General features: G+C 49.0%; 1 protein-coding gene across 1 annotated transcript; it reads right to left on the reverse strand.

Moving 5' to 3' along the window:
- Positions 1-2,979: 2,979 nt before the first annotated feature.
- On the reverse strand, positions 2,980-7,245 carry LOC125528773 (calmodulin calcium-dependent NAD kinase-like). Its single transcript, XM_048693210.2, has 8 exons — positions 6,972-7,245; positions 6,234-6,457; positions 6,070-6,128; positions 5,695-5,925; positions 5,473-5,602; positions 5,080-5,399; positions 3,622-3,763; positions 2,980-3,546 (listed from the first exon to the last, which is right to left on the reverse strand). The coding sequence occupies exons 1-8, from the start codon at positions 7,045-7,047 to the stop codon at positions 3,298-3,300; spliced, it is 1,431 nt and encodes a 476-aa protein (XP_048549167.1). The 5' UTR covers positions 7,048-7,245; the 3' UTR covers positions 2,980-3,297.
- Between the last annotated feature and the right edge of the window lie 12,768 nt (positions 7,246-20,013).

Below are 20,013 nucleotides of genomic sequence, written 5' to 3' on the forward strand. Positions count from 1 at the left end.
ATACTAATAAAGCAATCATGTCTTTTCAAAATAACATGGCCAAAGAAAGTTATCCCTACAAAATCATATGGTCTGGCTATGCTCCATCTTCACCACACAAAATATTCAAATCATGCACAACCCCGATGACAAGCCAAGCAATTGTTTCATACTTTTGACGTTCTCAAACCTTTTCAACTTTCACGCAATACAGAGCGCCGCCACGCCGCGCCGCCCGTCGCCAGTGCTTCGCCCAGGCCGGTGGAAGCAGCCACGTGCTGGCTCCCACCTGCGAGGGATCGAGATTTCCCCGCCGCCGCTGGCTCCGGGCGGGCTTTGCTCGACCGAGCCCCGTGGCGGCGGCAGGGAGGGGGGGAGGGGGGAGGGTCGGGGGCGCTGGCGGCGGCAGGCTAGGGTTTCCTCTCGGCCACCGCGCGGGGGTGACACGGGAGGGAGAGGAGGGTCCGCAACCTCTGTGCAGCTCTTCTCTATTGTTTTTGTTTCTCTATATTGGTTGGTTGGAGTCTTTTTGGTTCTTTCTACCTTTGTTCTTGCATATGTGGTTGGCTCGTGTTCCTCCAATATAAGGAACACTAAGGCAACCTTAGGACGATCTCTCCCTTGAAAAACATAGCAACGCGAGAGCAATTACAAGAGAGACACTCAGAACAACGACGAAGACATACCCTAGGTAGCCTAGCTTGGGCGTGAGGCCCAATTCCTATGACTGTAGCAATCGTTGTAGCTAGCTACATTGCTACCGCGCTCCAAAGTGACTCGAGGTGGCCTGGGGCCTGGCCCAATCCTGATGAGCCACTAGCCAGCGGTGTGGCAAAGCGCGCATCCGCTTCTAGTGGGAGATTAAAGCGCCACTCGGATCTTTGGAATTTCCAAACAACCAGCTATTTTGGTTTTGAATTCGGCCAAATGGCTAGAATATCCACTTGAATTTGACCGAGAAATCCAACCAAAACTTGACAGAAGTTTAAACCGTCCCAACTTAGGGCATCAGTAACCAAACACTTTAGCTATATGTAAGTTGTTTGCTTTTTGAATTTAAATAAGTCGACTTCTTGACCGTTGGTTATCACCAAAGAGCTAGCTATGGACAGGGGTGCGTGGAAGCTTGCTATCCATGTGCCAGAGCCATGAGTTGGTTGCGAGATCTTATGGGTTTCACCTCTAGCCTACCCCAACTTGTTTGGGACTAAAGGCTTTGTTGTTGTTGTCGTTGTTGTTGTTGTTGTTGTTGTTGACTTCTTGACCGTTGGTTCTTTCGTTGATGTTAGGTGATTGTGAATGTATAGTTGTAAGTACAATATAATATATGTGTAAATTATATCAGAGTGTGAAAATTATAATATGCTATGTTTATTCTTTGCATATTACAAAATGTGCAATTTCAAAGCAAATCAGTGTGCAAGTCTTTTTAACAAAATCATTTTATTTCTTTTGAAAGGGTAATACCAGCGTCATTAATTCATTAGAAAAAATCATTTTGGACATGGTTTTAGTTTTTATTTTAGCGCTCTGGGTCCGGGGCGGCCGGTTTGTCATCGTCTCATGGCGGCGGCGGCATGGTGGTCAATGTGCGCGGCGAGGGCGGGTGTCCTTCTATGGCTGGCGTGGTTCGGGCGGCTCAAGGCCACGCAGGAGCTGCGGGTGACGGCAATCCGGTCGTGCTCCTGTCACAGCGTCATCTGCATGGACGTCAGGGTGGAGCCCACGGTGCGTGCGCTGGAAAAGGCAATTCGACTTGAATTCTTTCGAATTATGAATTGCTCTGTACTATCAGTGCCTCAGTACGGCCAACGACATAAACGAGAGCCTGAATTAGTCAACGGAGTACTGTATAATATAGTCGCAAGTTGACTGCTTCTTCAGTCAGAATAGTCAACATGATTTGATTCAGTATATCATGCAAAATTCATCAATTATACTACTACTACTACTACTTGCTAAACTCCGTCTATGTCGTGCGTGTAGCGGTGTAGGTATCTTCGTTTGAGGTGGACATACGAATAACAAATGCCTTCCCGCAAAATAAATAAATATATAAATAATGCCTTGGTAGAGCTCAAGGAAATCAAATCCGGCTGCTTGCAGGGTCCAGCGAGACGTAAGTGAAAACTTACATGTGAAGTTGCAAGTGGTGGAGAACTGATGAGTTGATCGATGTACTAAAAAAGGGAATCATATGGTCCAACGACGGTTATCTCAGTTTTGAATTCGGCCAAGTGAGTAGAACGCCGCCTTGAATTTGACTGAGAAACCCAACAAGCAAAACCTGACAGAAGTTTGAACTGTCCCAATTTAGCTCAAATTCATGTGTCATCAGAGTATTATGATGACTGAAACCAACATGAATTAACAGGGTTTAACCCGAATATTCGAGTTAAATCCATAACACCACCACAATTATATTGTCTTTAGCAAAAACCACCACTTTAAGTGTTGGTCACAAAATGCACGGAACAAAACGTTAACTTTTTTAGAAAATGCATTGAACGCCGCTTCACCTCAAATTTGGCGCGGCGGTTTACAAAATTTAGGTGTCTCTCAACGCACCACAGTCCACAGAAAACGATTTTCTCGAAAATGAATCAACACGGCTGAAAGTAAAAGTACCAACATGTTGCGCGCATGTGACCCATCTCTTATTCCATAATAATTTGCCTGACAAGGGATTAACCAACCTAATTACAAGTTTACAACTAGTTCACAAAGTTTACCAAAACAAAACTCTTGAAAAAAAATATATGATGACCAAATAGTACGTACGGAATGACTGCGTGCATTGTATTGATTGGACATGAATGTGCAACCTACCTCAGATCCGGGCTACCAAATACAGTCTCAAGACAGCATGTCTCGATAAATACATCACTATCAAACAACTGCACATTCATATGCCTAGCATGTCTAGACTTAGCATGTCTCAAAGGGGAACAACTATGTTAGGATGGGAACAGCTACCAAACACACCCCAAATATTCACACGGAACGATTTTCTTGAAATTGAATTAGCCCGGATGAAACTAACCAACATGCATGTTGCGCATTTGATCCATCTCTTATTCCATAATAATTTGCCTGACAAGGGATTAACCAACCTAATTACAAGTTTACAACTAGCTCACAAAGTTTACCAAAACAAAACTCTCGGAGAAAAATATATGATGACCAAACAGTACGTACGGAATGGGTGCGTGCATTGCATTGATTGGATGCAGTGCAGAGACCAGAACCCAGAAGCCTATTCTCCTATTGGAAAACTGAGAAGAAAGAAGTGCGGCCAGCAGCGCGCGTGGCTACGGCCTACGGGGACGGGAAGCAGGCCTCGCTCTCGAGGATCGCCGCCTTGAGCTCCCGCTGGATGGACGCCCTCTCCGGCGACGTCACCAGGTCCTCCCACACCGACGACCCCGCGCCGCCCGTGGGGTGCCCGTTCTGGTACAGCTCGTGGACGCAATTGGCCTCCTCGTTGATCCTGCTCACCCGGTCCAGCAGCTGGATGTCCTCCACGTCCACCAGCAGCCTGCTGCCCCCGTCCTTCCACGCTATCAGCTGTTGCATCCATGGATCCACGCATCACAACACGGAGAAGACGTCCGTCGATCGGTGCACGAGGAAAAAAGATACCTTTGGGCCGCCGACGGCGTTGGTGCTGTAGAGCCTGGCGTTGTCGACGAGCTCGCAGTACCTCCGGAAGGCGGAGGCGAACCGCTTGTGGGACCTCAGCTGCGAGGTCACCCGCACCGCCCTCCCGCATATGATGGCTCGCCTGCGTGCATGTACATCACCGCCGTACAAACGAATCGTGTCATTGTGCATGGGTGCTTAGAAACTCTAGCCAACCGCACCTAGCCGATCTCCTAAACTGAATGGTGAAGTAAAATTCTTACTCGGCCTTCTAGTGGACTCTTGTATTGAGTCGGCCGTCCACAGCTCAAGCAAAAAAATCTGCTCTCTACCGTAGCCTCACCCATCCCACTCTCGCGCCACATCTATGCCAACGTCATCCTTCCCACCTCCACCGGCCACCACCCGTCACCGCTGACGCTCCGTAGGCCCCGTTGCGGTCCTCGACCACTCGGATTCGAGTCTCCCTCGCCGTGGGCGGCGCAGGAATCGGTGGATGTCGCCACCGCCGTTAGATTTGATGCATCCGGCCGCCGGCGACGATGGATTGGCTGGTTACCAAACCGCACAGCCCCCAACAAAGACTCTACGCCGCATGTAAGTATGATCTCCTCTAACCGCTCGAATCTCACTCGTCGGCGAACCGCCGGCAAAGACACACCCAACGTTGGTCGGGCTCGGCACTGGCCCAACAACTCGTCGGCTCCCCGTTGCCCGATCATCAAGTGCAACGACTACCCGCGGCAGGTGATGCGCGGAGTTTCGACCATGCTAGAACATCCCGGATGGGTGTTTTTCAAGTGCAAAAGAGATGGGGTGAGTGCTTGTTTATCCGGTTGTTCATCGGATTAGTTGCAATTTGTACCTCATTGTTTGTTCAAAATTGTGGATAGAATGACAATTTTTGGTATCCAAAACAAGATTACATCGATCTATTAATAGCAAGAAATTTAATAGATGTTCATGCATTCCTTACTAGAGTAGAAACTAGAGATGAGACTAGAGGTAACGCAATGTCGAATTCGTCGGAACCGAAGAAGAAAAAAGTGTGCAAACTCGAGAAACCAATTGAGAGCATCAACAGTGTTCAAAATAAAGACATAAAGTAAATATTAATTCAACTAATGGGAGCAACTATGAAAGTTAAATTTCTATTAAAATGTCTAATTGTAGTTCTTGTTTTTTTAGTTCAATTCTCTTAGCGAAAAATCGATGAATTATGTACTCCGGTATATTAAACTATCGTTTAATGAAATAAAGAAGCAATGAAATTTGTTTCAGTGACCGAAAGTAAAATGCATTTGATATTTTTTTGTACTTAGTATTCACTAAGTTTAGAAGATCGGCTAGATCCGGCAAAAAATAGTGTGGAATAAAAACACTCCACTAAGTTTTACTTGGCCGATACTTCTTTATTATTAAAGGATCGATCGGCTAGAGTTGATCTTAGCTAGTTACCTGATCCCTCTGATGACGGCGAGGTAGGCGTCGCAGATCACACCGACGAGCTCGATGCGGTAGGGCTTCATTCTGCAGTTGGGCCCGATGCCCTCCTCGTCCTCCACGGCCTCCCAGTACTGCTCGGTGGTGGTCCCGTCGGCGGCCACCTTGTACCCGGCCCCCATGCGGTACCGCTGCTGGTGCACCTCCCGCGCCATGGCCACGGTCTGCAGCACGAACGGCTCCCACGACAGCGTGCCGTCCATGATCACGTCCCGCCCCTCGTTCAGCGCCGTCACCAGCACCGACGCCGCCGCGTCCGTCGACGACTGGTGCACCTGCATCATCATGCACGCACGCATTTGTACTGCTGCAACGCGCAAGAAAACCAGTGCTCCATTGATTGATTACCAGCTCGGCGGTCTGCAGCATGTCGTTGTGGTGGCCGCGGGAGTTGATGGCCTGGTAGATGACGTCCGACTCCTTGAACGCGTCGGCCTCCACCACCACCGCGTTCGCCGCCGCGCCCGACCAGAACATCCTGCAAGCACGCGTTAATTCGCATTGATTCGAGCACAGCACACACGGTGCTCACTGCACGCTCTTGCCGGCGACTCGATCGAGGAGACTCACTCCTTCACGATCTCTTTGATCACGGTGCTCTTGCCGGCGCCCATGCCGCCGCCCATCAGGAGCAGCACCGGGCTGCGGTCGCCTTGCGCCGCCGGGACCATCACCTCCGCCGGGGGGTAGCGCGGCTGGTTCTCGTGGCAGCTTATCCCGACCACCTTGAGCTCCTCCATCAGAGTCGAGAAGAGCCTCGTCACCTTCAGCTCTCTCGTCACCCTCTCGAACCTCATCTTCCTGGACGTACGTTGCCCAATCATGAACAACCAAAAACCAGATTCCATCGAGAATCTGTACGACTAACTTGTTCTCTTGCGCATTTTGTGCCGGCCGGATCAATGAATCATCACATATATGAAAGGTGGACAGTTGATTAATTACCTGGTGGCCTCAAACACCAAGCTCCTGAGCTTGCGTTTAGGTTGCTCTGCTGTCAGAACCTAATTAAGCAAGTGATACAGAGAGACATATTTTTACGAACGAGAGGTCAGTTGGTCAGTGTGCAAAATTTTCCTCCGCTTTAATCTGCCCCATTTGCCGTATACCTGCGTGATCACGTGGGTTGCCCATTTCCAGTGGAAGGAGAAGTAGCCGAGTATGCATCTGTCCAGCTCCTCGATCAGCTTCACGAGCAGGGCGTCCGGGTCCATGTTGTTGTGAAAGAAGGCGAGCAGATTCTGCTCGTAGCCCTCGCTCTTCTTCAGGTACTCGTAGGCCATTGTACAAAGGTGGGGGCACTGGTTCGGATCCTCGATCCCGATTTGATTAGCTGAAAAACAGATTCAGATAAGTGCTGATGAATGGGCCATTGCTTATGTTACTCGGAATCGATGAACAGTGCATGCGGCAACGGTCAGCATAAAACAATGATGCAGGGGAAACATGTTCAGCGGAAACAGTAAAGATTTTGCATTGAAATACATGTACGAAAACTTGCGAGGAAAATAGGTCGATTAGCAGGAAAATTCAGTGTAACCCACAGAGAAAAATGCTGAAATGCAAGATTCGTCATTCGTGTATCAAATGAAATCCGTGGTATCATCAATTTCTCGTGATCGAATAGACTCTGTTTGTCTCCTGGTCGTGCAAATGCAGACCTGGCCTGATCGACCATGAAATCAGAACCCACAATTCGATTCATTCTGCAGAGTTGCCCATTCATTGAAGGCCTGAATTACTCCTAGCCCGAAGGAAATGGGCGACGAATGGGCTCGGCTTCGAGAACGCAAGTTACATTGACCTGGGGGGGAGAAAAAAGTAAAACCTATGGCCGCGAATCGTACCGACGTAGTGCGAGAACATCTCGACCTCCCGGTGAGCCACCAGCCGAGGCACCGCCGCCGCGACGTTCCCCTTCATCTTCTACCCCGTCCGCGCCGGCTCCTCAGGCGGCCGCGGCGATCGAAGAGGACAATAACAATGCAGAGCACCTGTCCATGCCTATCGCCAAGAACTGCACCGCGTCCAACTCGATGGAGGGAGCTGGGGGAGATGAGATGAGATCCAAGGTGTGCGGAGGTGGAGACCAACGCATGCATGCGCCGGGCACGGCGTGGATGTAATAAGAGCGAAGGGTGGTCCCTGTTCAACGTCGTACCATCAAAAGTCTCTACATGCCACACCATGCTATTTAATTCTATAGGATTTATAGACTACAAAACTTATAGGCCTATTTTTTCTGCAAATTGTTTAACTTTAGAAAAAATGTTCATGTTTCTATGAAAAAAACCTGGAGCAAATAGAGAAACCCTCCCCCCCCCCCCCCCCCCAAAAAAAATCACTGGAAAACCAAATGGGAGAGGTCGGTAAACGGAATTGGCGTCGCGGGCCGGCCCATGTGCGGTCGCCCTATGGGTTTGGTCGGCAGCATGTTAGCTCTCGATCTAAATCGCCATGAAATGGAATTCAAATTACAACCAGAGGAGGGAATCCAAGGGAAGAGAGGTGAGCTACTTTTTGTCCAAGTATTTCCTAGCCGTTGCCTGCCGTCCACCTCGCGCAGGAGGGGATAGGAGGAGCTTTATACACGCACCGGGCCCTAGGCCCATTCCGAGAGTCGGGGCTTGCGAATGGGAGGCCTGTTTGAAATGTCATTTTCTTCCCGCTCATGATCTGCCTGGTCAACGACAATCCCCCTTCTTTTGAAACGGCTTGTCCCCAAGCTGGACCCCTCAGAATTTTTTGCTTGGTGGCTTCCATATCCTCCCAAGTGGCGAGATCATCGGAATCACCAGAGCTAGCTCTCATACCAGATGATAGCGCCCAACTCGGCCTAGCCCACACCCTGTCCATGTTTTGGATGTTTATGCCCACACGGGCCAGCATTCAGCGGAGAGCCCACTCCATCCCAAAAGCCCGAACTGAAAGGAGGAAGGAATCTCTCCCTTATAAGATGGTTGTAGCCTTCTCCCGTAAGTAAGGTGGGACTAAACTCGAGCCAGCCTCACCGGCCTACAACAGCCCTAACATCCCATCCCCCTAAGAAGCCCCTCAGGAAGGCATGGCGATGTTGACTCTGATACCAGATTGTTAGCTCTCCATCTAAATCGCCATGAAATGGAGTTCAAATTACAACTCGGGGAGGCGATCGAGGGGGAGAGAGGTGAGCTACTTTCTGTCCAAGTATTTCCTAGTTGTTGCCAGCTGTCCGCCTCACACAAGAGGTGGTAGGAGGAGCTTTATACACGCACCGGGCCCAAGGCCCATTCCGGGCCCGCAAGCCGAGCTGGAGTCGAAGCTTGCGAATCGGCCGCCTGCTTGAAATTTCATTTTCTTCCCGCTCATGATTTGGCTGGTCGCTGACACAACACTCGCTCACCATGCACTTTGGAGCCCCTGCCTCAACTAGTCCATCATGAAGGAATGGGTATTTAAAAAAACACAACTGGGGCTTATGTCCCATAGAACTACCACTTTGTTGGGAGTGGCAAAACCTAAAACTTTTTTATAATTTTGTGGCCAAAAACTACCAAGTGAAAGTGATGACCATTTTGACAATTTTAAACATGTTTATTGTTGGGGAACGCAGTATTTCAAAAAAATTCCTATGATCACGCAAGATCTATCTAGGAGATGTATAACAACGAGAGGGGGAGAGTATGTCTACGTACCCTCATAGACCGAAAGCGGAAGCGTTATGAAACGCGGTTGATATAGTCGAACGTCTTCACGATCCAACCGATCAAGTACCGAACGCACGGCACCTCCGCGATCTGCACACGTTCAGCTCGGTGACGTCCCTCATACTCTTGATCTAGTTGAGGCCGAGGGAGAGTTTCGTCAGCATGACGGCGTGATGACGGTGATGATGAAGTTACCGATGCAGGGCTTCGCCTAAGCACTACAACGATATGACCGAGGTGGAATTCTGTGGAGGGGGGCACCGCACACGGCTAAACAATCAACTTTGATGATCTCTAGGGTGCCCCCCTCCCCACCTATATAAAGGAGGGATGGGGAGGTCGGCCGGCCCTCATGGGCACGCCAAGGGGGGAGGAATCCTCCTCCTAGTAGGAGTAGGACTCCCCCCTTTCCTAGTCCTACTAGGAGAAGAAGGAAGGAGGGGGAAGAGAAGGAAGGAGGGGGCGCCGCCCCTCCCCCTAGTCTGATTTGGACTAGGCCCATGGAGGGGGGGGGGTGCGGCCAGCCCTTCTCTCTCCCCTAGGCCCAATAAGGCCCATTACTTCTCTGGTGGTTCCGATAACCCTTTCGGCACCCCGATATATATCCGGTGACCCTCGGAACTCATCCGGTGTCCGAATATAGTCATCTAATATATCAATCTTTATATCTCGACCATTTCGAGACTCCTCGCCATGTCCGTGATCACATCCGGGACTCCGAACAACCCTCGGTACATAAAAACATAAACTCATAATACCGATCATCATTGAACGTTAAGCGTGCGGACCCTACGGGTTCGAGAACTATGTAGACATGACCGAGACTCATCTCCGGTCAATAACCAATAGCGGAACCTGGATGCTCATATTGGCTCCCACATATTCTACGAAGATCTTTATCGGTCAAACCGCATAACAACATACGTTGTTCCCTTTGTCATCAGTATGTTACTTGCTCGAGATTCGATCGTCGGTATCATCGTACCTAGTTCAATCTCGTTACCAGCAAGTCTCTTTACTCGTTATGTAATGCATCATCCCGTAACTAACTCATTAGTTACATTGCTTGCAAGGCTTATAGTGATGTGCATTACCGAGAGGGCCTAGAGATACCTTTCCGATACACGAAGTGACAAATCCTAATCTCGATCTATGCCAACTCAACAAACACCATCGGAGACACCTGTAGAGCATCTTTATAATCACCCAGTTACGTTGTGACGTTTGATAGCACACAATGTGTTCCTCCGGTATTCGAGAGTTGCATAATCTCATAGTCAGAGGAACATGTATAAGTCATGATGAAAGCAATAGCAATAAAACTAAACGATCATTTATGCTAAGCTAACGGATGGGTCTTGTCCATCACATCATTCTCTAATGATGTGATCCCGTTCATCAAATGACAACACATGTCTATGGTCAGGGAGCATAACCATTTAACGAGCTAGTCAAGTAGAGGCATACTAGGGACACTCTATTTTGTCTATGTATTCGTACATGTACTAAGTTTTCGATTAATACAATTCTAGCATGAATAACAAACATTTATCATGATATAAGGAAATATAAATAACAACTTTATTATTGTCTCTAGGGCATATTTCCTTCATTTATGACAGACGTGGTCCACATGTCAGGGCGACTGATGGCCTGCAAGTGCACATGGTTTAGTTGCAGCTTTTTTGAAGTAAGAATATTGATTGCACAAGGAGCACAGGAATCGGCCTTTTGTCTCTTGTAGGGCTCAAATAGTAGTGACTGAAGTTAAAGGAAATCCAAAGCAATAGTAATATGGGTGAAAGAGGTGTAGTGGGTGAAGTAAATTACTAAAATAAAATAAAGTAGCAAGAGACGTGAATTAAAGTTGTTGAAATCGATAGGACTAAGGCGTTCCCAAGGAGTCAGGATTCCCCACTAGTGTGTGTCTAATACCGGTGCCTAAGCATAATGTTAGTATGGTCCACAAAGGAGATCTCTCTGAGGTCGGACCCATGGGCTTCATAAAATAGAAGGAACCTCTCGGGGTAGACTTAGAGGACTGAGGGGAAGTAATTAACTGAACTCTCTTTTGCCACACTCGGGGGCTGCATCAGGCAAAGTGGACCTCCCTATAGTCAGCTAAGAGGATGCATTGAGGTTTCTCCCCATAATGTCTGGACTCAGGGGTTGTATCGTCATTTACCGACCTCCCCTGAATAAACTACCGGGAGCAGCATCAACGTAACAAACCATATCTAAAACTACCCTTTCGCTATCAAAACCCAGGGGTAGTATCAACGTTAGATCTCTCATGATTAACTTTGAGGTTGAATCAATACCGATCTCCTCATAGGCACCGCCCGAGGGTTGCATCACAGATTTAGCCGGCATCCTCGGTTTCCCTCCATTGCTTATTATTTGCACCAGAGTGAAGTAACTTCATAAGTTGTACTACTTATAAAAGTTTTTGCATTAACTATGCATGTGAAAGCCCACTTGGTCTTCCAGTGTTTAACAAAATGCAAACCCAAATTTGCCTTGTTTTCTGGACCTTGCAGGTACTCCAGCCTCGTCGTATCCGAGCGCGAGGGCTCCAACCTCGCTGCTTCCGGGCTCGGGGGCTTCACTTCGCCCAAACAGGCTCCATGCCTCATCTAGACTCGGGAGCATCATGTTGATGCTTGGCAGATAGAAGGCTCTGCCTCACCGCGACTATATTCATGCAGCTACAACCATCACTAGACCCTCCACCCGACTCAACGAGTTGGTCGAAGGCCCACCGGGTGCACTGTCGTGCCCCTAGTGTCTACAGAAGACAAAGTAATCGCGACACATCGCAGACGCTGCTGGGCTCGATCCCTCGAACCCGAGCATCTTTAACGACAAAACAAGATAAGGAGGTCGGACGCCCTGCGCACTGCATGTGGTGGGCTCTAGTCTTCCCTTCAGATGTGGTACTTCGTAATCCACCCCCTCCTTCCTCTCTCGCGGCACTTCGAATTGGTCTAGTGATAGAGACCTCGTACCTTGTTCTACTCTTCTATAAATGAAAAACGCGCAAGCTTTGCGAATTCATGATTTTTTTGACACAAATACAACGAACACATACATAAATGTGTGAAAAATTAGGACGCCTCTAACTGAGCTTAGTGTGGTATAAGGATTTATTTTTTGTTCTATTTTGGGTCTTCGATCCTTGGCGCAGCGATAAGTTGTTGCCTTGTGATAAGTTCTTGTCCTGAAAACAACCTCTTACAGAAAATGCAGGGAAAGACTATAGAACCAAAGTGACCGGATCTTTTCTCAGAACCTGCGCAATCAGGAGCTACGTGCACTGGGCTGCCCTTTCTTTATCCTAGTTCTTCGATTCTGAAAAAATCCACTCATTGTCACTCAAAAGGCATGCACAGTAGAACAACCACCCGATCCAACACACGAGACCACTTGGTGAAGATGGAGGATGTGCCGGCTTGTTACTACGAATCGTGCCAGTACTTCTTTGTCCGAAGTGCGTACAAGCTGGAGGAAGGGGTTTTCAAATACACAGGGACTGACTATCTCCCGATCCTCCTCGCCAGAATCAAACTGAAGTTGTGTGGCTTGGTCCTCTTGTCTTCCAGCGTGCTTGGTTCCTACGAAATGATGTGGTCCACGACCAAGGAAAACACTCCATTACGGATTCTGTTAGATTCCTTGAAAACTACATTAGGACATGTACAATGGTGCTATCTTAGGAGTGTCACGTAGGATAAATAATGAGGTGGAGGAGAGAGAACTCATAAGAAAAGGCTTGTCTTCTCTTAAATAAGACAAGACAAGAGATGATCTCTTAGCACAATATGTCTCACCATGTTTTTAGGAATAACTAGTTATTGAAGATAAGGCTGAGATATGACCCATTGTGGACGTCTTTTTGTCATCTCTAAATTACATGCAAGACTTAAGATAAGACTATCTTATCAACCACTATGAAGCGGATGCCAAATATGATGGTCCGCTTATATCCCACTTTGTTGTTGAGGTTACGGAGGTTGGATTGGATGATGCAAGACCTGGGTCCATGTTTTGTGACTTCATGGCGTCTTTGCGGAAATCTAAATCGCACTCCTCCAAAAAGAAACAAAAACCGCCCAAGAAGGCGAAGAGTTCAACACAAACCCGAGTTTCCACATGAGAGGCATGTTTTGGAATAACAAAGGTCTCTCAAACTTGGCTAAACATAAACACGTCAGTGATTGTGTCCGGGAAAACGGTTTGGATTTTGTGGCAATTTCTGAGGCTGGCAAGTGCGACTTCCGCCCGCATGTCCTCGATCACCTATCAGGTGGTTTCGACTACACATGGCATAGTCTACCAGCTCATGGAAGATCTGGAGGAATCCTTCTTGGGATAATGACAACAACCATGGACTTGTTGGCTTTTCCGATCGGTGAATTTCATATAAAATTTCACCCGCAGAATAGAGCTGACAATTTTACATGGACTCTTGTCGCTGTCTATGGGGCTGCCCAAGATGAACATAAATCTGCTTTCCATCGGGAATTGGTTAACCTGGCTAAGAATAATCTGTACCCAATGCTTATTTGAGGGGACTTTAACATTCTGAGGTACCAGGAAGAGAAAAATAATGACCGTTTCGACACTCATTGGCCTTTCCTATTCAATGATGTGATAGACAGTTTGGATCTTCGGGAGGCCAGTATGTCGGGGCGTCAGTTCACTTGGGCGAACAACCGATCTGTGCCGACATACGAGAAGCTCGATATGGTACTAATGGATACCAAATGGGAACTAACATTTCCTCTGGTAACCGTGCGAGACCTAGAGCGTATCGAGGCCTTATCAGATCATGCACCCATCATTCCGGATTCTAACTCTACGAACCCAGGCACCCAGACTGTTTGGGAGAGGCTGGCTGCATAGGGACAGATTCGTAGACATGATCAAGAATGTTTGGGCGAGGCCCGCTGTTGGTCCTACACCTATTCAACGATGGATCTTTAAAAATAAGAGCCATGAGGCGACACCTCTCTGGATGGGCAAAACACACCAACGGAATTTATAAAAAAGAAAAACAAAGGCTCTGTACCATCATTGATGACCTCGACAAAATTGCAGAGACGCGCACATTATCTCAGCAAGAGATTGAATTGAAAAATCAATCTAATGAGATGGTTTCCCGTCTACTGCGAGAAGAGGAGATCAAATACTACCAGAGATCCAAAGCTGATTTCATTTTTATGGGTGATAGTAATACAAGATACTTCCAATTGGTCGCCAATGGGCAGCATAGGAAGAAATGTATTTACAGTCTCCAACAAGATGAGGGGAGGATCGAAGGTCAAGAGGATCTCAAAAAGTATATCACCAAATACTACAAATCTCTTTTTAGAGCGCCGACTGAAGGGAATTTCACCCTTGATGAGACCCGAACAGATGATATTCCACATGTCACGGTAGAAGAAAATGATATCCTGACGGCGCCATTCTCAGAAGAGGAGGTGCGAGCTGCGGTGTTCCAAATGGAACATAACAAAGCTCCAGGCCCTGATGGTTTCCCCGTAGAATTCTATCAGAATTTCTAGGATATCATCAAGTCTGACATTTTGGAGTTGTTCAATTGTTTTCATGCCGACCGACTTGACCTATTCAGACTTAATTTTGGCGAGATTATCTTGTTGACAAAGATTAAGGAGGCCAAACGGATTCAACATTTCAGACTCATATGCCTCCTTAATGTCAGCTTCAAGATTTTCACCAAAGTGGCGACGAATAGATTAAACTCGGTAGCTGACCATGTTGTTCGGCCATCTCAAACAACTTTCATGCAAGGAAGGAACATATGCGATGGCGTAGTAATCCTGCATGAGACCGTCCATGAGATGCATGGAAAAACATGAGTGGAGTAGTATTCAAAATAGACTTTGAAAAAGCCTATGACAAGGTCAAATGGTCTTTCCTCCAACAGGCCCTAAGGATGAAAGGCTTCTTCGATAAATGGTGCAAGTGGATCCAAAATTTTGTAATTGGAGGTAGTGTGGCCATCAAAGTCAATGATGATGTCGGCCATTACTTTCAGACAAAAAAATGACTACGACCGGGTGATGCCATATCCCCAATGTTATTTAACATTGTGGCTGACATGTTGGCTATTCTGATTGAGCGCGCCAAGCAGGACGGACATAATTCTCTTTATGAAACATGACCTAGACAAGGCTAGAAACCTGAAACTTCTGTTGTCAGCGTTTGAGAAAATGTCGGGTGTCGGTGTCAAAACCGGCGGATCTCGGGTAGGGGGTTCCGAACTGTGTGTCTAGGCGGATGGTAACAGGAGGCGGGTGACACGATGTTTACCTAGGTTCGGGCCCTCTTGATGGAGGTAATACCCTACGTCCTGCTTGATTGTTCTTGATATTATGAGTAGTACAAGAGTTGATCTACCACGAGATCGAAGAGGCTAAACCCTAGAAGCTAGCCTATGGTATGATTGTCTGTTCTTGGTCCTACGGACTAAACCCTCCGGTTTATATAGACACCGGAGGGGGCTAGGGTTACACAGAGTCGGTTACAAGGAAGGAGATCTACATATCCGTATTGCCATGCTTGCCTTCCACGCCAAGGAGAGTCCCATCCGGACACGGGACAAAGTCTTCAATCTTGTATCTTCATAGTCCAACAGTCCGGCCAAAGGATATAATCCGGCTGTCTGGATACCCCCTAATCCAGGACTCCCTCAGTAGCCCCTGAACCAGGCTTCAATGATGATGAGTCCAGCGCGCAGATTGTCTTCGGCATTGCAAGGTGGGTTCCTCCTCCGAATACTTCATAGAAGATTTTTAACACGAGGATCATGTCCAGCTCTGCAAAACAAGTTCCACATACAACCGTAGAGAGAATAATATTTTCACAAATCTAATCTGCCGATGCATTCCGCAGTGTGACATCACACCACAGCCAGGTCACCATTCGAATCGTTTTTCACAACCAACCTCAGCGTGTTTCGCGAGGCGGTTTCCTTGGCACGTCTTGTCGAAGCAGAGATTGTGTCTCCTTATTACGGGATTCCCATCAATACGGACATGGGTAACCCAACCGCGCCATCAATTACGGTGCTTGGGGGATAAGCGAGTTTTACCAGGCTAGTGGGGGCGCATAGTTTCGTCCGCCCTTATAAAGGGGTAAGGGTTCACCTTTTTCTTCCCACGCCTTCTTCCTCCTTGCTCATCCATTCTCGCGCACTCGAGCTCCAGCGCCCAAGTCCACATCCTTCTCCTCAACCCTCTCCAAACATGTCCGGAGCGGGAGGCAAGTGGATGGTCTCCTCCGTTACGGAGGGAGACATCAAAAAGCTACGCGGGGCCGGATACTTAGCCGCGGATATTGCGCACCGGCTGCCAGCCGCGGGGCAGATCATCCCTACCCCGGAACCTTACGAAAGGGTGGTTTTCCTCACCCACTTCGTCCACGGACTGGGGTTTCCCCTCCATCCATTCGTCTGCGGCCTTATGTTCTATTATGGGCTGGACTTCCATGATCTAGCTCTAAATTTCATCCTCAACATCTCGGCGTTCATCGTCGTGTGCGAGGCTTTCCTCCGCGTCCGGCCCCACTTCGGCCTGTGGCTGAAGACCTTCAATTTCAAACCGAAGGTAGTAGGCGGCCAGCAAACGGAATGCGGTGGAGCCATGGTGGGAAAAATGCCCAACGTTACATGGTTTGAGGGCTCCTACGTGGAGACCATAAAGGGGTGGCAATCGGGGTGGTTCTACATCACCGAGCCGCGCGACACCAACTGGGTGGCGGCCCCCGAGTTTTGATCCGGAATCCCCACGTGACTCACTTCCTGGAAGGAGAAAGGCCTGTCCTGGGGCTCATCGGTGGAGCTGGACGGACTCCAGAAGTGTATCCGGAACATGACGGGCAAGAAACTCAAGCTTGTCAACATAGTCCAGGTCATGCTCTTCCGCCAGATCCTCCCGTGTCAACGATGGGCTTTCAACTTATGGGAGTTCGACACGGCCCAGCACCAGACTCTACGCGAGCTCTTCGACACGACGCATAAGGACGTCTAGAAGGTGTTGTTCAAGGGCGCCGAGGTCCCCCCTCCCCTTACCGAGGACCGCGGGCTAAGCGCGACGCGCCCTGCGAATCCGGTAAGTTCTGTACAGCTCGTAGGGTATTTATTTTCCATAATTTAACCATGTGCGGGGTCTGAGCTCCCATGCCTTTGATAGGAGTGGGTGGAGATATCGGAGCAGATTGACTGTCCGGCCCCTCTGCCCGAAGACCCTGCAGACGCTCTCCTAACAGAGATGCGGACTCCGGCTCCTTATGAGGTGCCGGAGAAGAAGATCAAGAAGAAGGCCACGGGAACCCGAAAGAGTTCCCGGCGCCAGGTGGTATCGGACTCATCATCCGATAACCCCGAGACGCACTCCTCCCGTGAAAACGAGGAGGAGGAAGATGACGGTTCTCCCCTCCAGCCCGGGGAGACAGGAAAAGGAAGGACGCCCCAACCGGGGAGGCCGGAGGGTCCAAGAAGGGAAGGACTCTCCTTCCAGACTGTTCCACCACCGTCGCCGACAGCGAAGACGAGTGGTTACTCGGGGTCAAGCCCCTGGCGAAGTCGTAAGTATTCTGATACCAGAGTAACTCATAGCATACTTTTATTGCACTGCTTCTCCTAACGTCGAATATGATCATGCAATCCGCCCCGAGCCCGCATCGACGTATCCTCGTCGGACGGTTCCTTGGACTCGTCGGATATGAATAGCTTGTCACTTCCAACCGCCTCCTCTCCTCGCCCTACGGACAATGTCGAGGTATTGTCTCAAGGGGCACCGAACCAAGGGGAGGTAGTCCTGGAGGCACCTCAAGGCGACCTTCCGGACTCCAAGTGCAAAGGGAGCAAGACTCCCAAGGGCTCCAAGTTCGGCCCTCAGCCGAACACCGCGCTGGAACCTCCAGTGGTTCCGGACTCCGGCAGGCGCCCCCCTACCAAGAGGGGCAAGCCGCCCGTGCCGGTGACCTCTGTCTATCTAGAGGCACCGGACAACCTGCTGGGAGCGCTTCGTGACGCTTCCATCGACGAAGAGCACCGCACTATTATGAGTGCGGTGATCAAGAAGGTTTAGTCCGCCAAGAGCGGACTGACTGAAGTCTGTGCCAGCCTTCTAACAGGCTTTGAGGTAAGTATTTAAAATATAGGAAAATATTACCGCATAGACAGTAGCCCCTGATGCTCTATTTGGTGTTCACAAAGAAAAGCCAAATAGAGGATCAGATAATATCTGCAGGAGTCTAATACAAATATGTCTATATGCGTATGCAGGCTTCGCTGCTGAACTCTGCTGCACTGACTGCGGAGGTCGCCGCACTGAAGCAGAACCTCGAGCGGTCCGAGAAAGAACTCGGCCTTGCCAAGAGGCAGCTCGAGGAGAACAAAGGTAAGTAATACCTTGTCTATATATATATAAGATGTGGTTGCAAAATGATAGGATCATCATGGAGGTGCCAGGGGCCATGACCGAAGTGGCGACCCTGAAGCGAGCGTTGTCCGAGGCCGAAAACAAAGCGGCCGAGGAGCACACCGAGCGGGAGAAACAAGAGGCACGGGTGGGCGAGGTGCAGCAAGAGCTCCAGGCTCTCGTGAAGAAGCACGAGACTTTGGAGTTTGACTCGAAGACGCGAGAGTCCGAGCTTCCCGCGGCCCTCGAGAGCACAAAGCATGCCAAGGCTGAAGCCCAAAAGGCCCTCCAGGAAATTGAGGTGATGAGGAAGATAGTGGCGGGTAAGGCATTCATTATGCAAAGCAAGCATGTGAAAGTAAATTACTTGTTACTTACCCGAGTCCAGAGCTCTCCAGGAGCATTCGCAGATTTGCCCCGCAGCGTGTCGGATGCCGCAAAGTACTACCAGGCTGAAGAGGGAAACTCGACGGAGAAGTTGTTCTGGTCTCAGTATACTGGGACCGAACACCCGATGCATGTGAGCGACCAGCTAAAGCAACTGGTCGAGCTGCAGAAGGCGGCCGAACAGGCCATGAGGGGCCTTATAATCCGGATGTGGCCTGGCGACTCCCTTCCCAACAGCTACTTCGGCCTGGTGAGGCGGCTTGTGGATGCCTGCCCATGGCTGGAAGTCATAAAGCGGTCCGTCTGCATCGAAGGTGCACGCCGGGCTTTTGCCCGTGCGAAGGTGCACTGGGCCAAGATGGACGCCGAGAAGCTGGTGAAGGAGGGGCCGCCGCAGGGCAAGGAGCATCGCCACCCTGAAATGTATTATGAGGGTGTCCTGAAGGATGCCCGTCTTGTGGCGGACGAGTGTGTGAAGGATGTAATTTTTGAATGAACTTGCTCGTGTGATCCTGTATTATGAAAACTTGTTCATGTGCTCTATGCAACACTTGTTTGAATTTAAAATATTACCTTCTGTGCGGCTGTTTATCAAATCTGAGAGATGTCCAGTCGTCGGCTTCTGCCCCCATGCCACGAGTGCTGGGGTGTTCGGGATAAATCTGAGCACTCTTTTTCCCATTGTTGGGTCCTTCGAGGGAGGTGCTCAGCGCAACGAACAAGGCAATCGGACTATAATGCTTTATCACTCTCACTTAGCCATAGAAGTCTACAATTTTAAATTTTGGCAAAGCCCCTAGTATTCGGAAGGCCGAATTCGGGGCGCTATACACGCCTAAGCCGGACAAAGCCGACTCCTCACCCTAAGCGGCATAAGTCTTTAGGGACTCGAGACCTCTCGAACAGCGACCAGCTCTCACCTTATCATGACAGTCAGTTTTAGCTTTCTCTACTGAGGTGCTTGCCCAGATGAACCGGGGCACAATCGCAGTAGTTCTCCCAGTGCTACCTTAGCCGATATAGCGGAACGTAAGGTACCAAAACATGGGAGCCGGGCAAACCCAACTATTGACCAAGACATGATTCGGAGCTGATGCATATAATGCTATAAGTTCGGGGTGCCGCACTGTCGAAAGTGTTCAGACTTCTCACGCCGTATTATGGGGTACGCTTAAGCCCCTGGCGTATTGGCCGTACCAGAGTGTACGGGTGCTGAATGTCATGAATGAACATATATATATAAAAGAATAGAGAATGCGGTAATAGTCTAGTGCTATGCATTGTTTATTCAAAAAGGTGCGTCGAAGCAGAATGATACAAGTAGTGCGATAAGCAAAAAGTAGGACTATTTGACATGTCCCCTCCAA

The sequence above is a fragment of the Triticum urartu genome, chromosome 3A (genome assembly GCF_056163025.1).
Source record: "Triticum urartu cultivar PI428250 chromosome 3A, HENAU_Tu73, whole genome shotgun sequence".
NCBI lineage: Eukaryota > Viridiplantae > Streptophyta > Magnoliopsida > Poales > Poaceae > Triticum > Triticum urartu.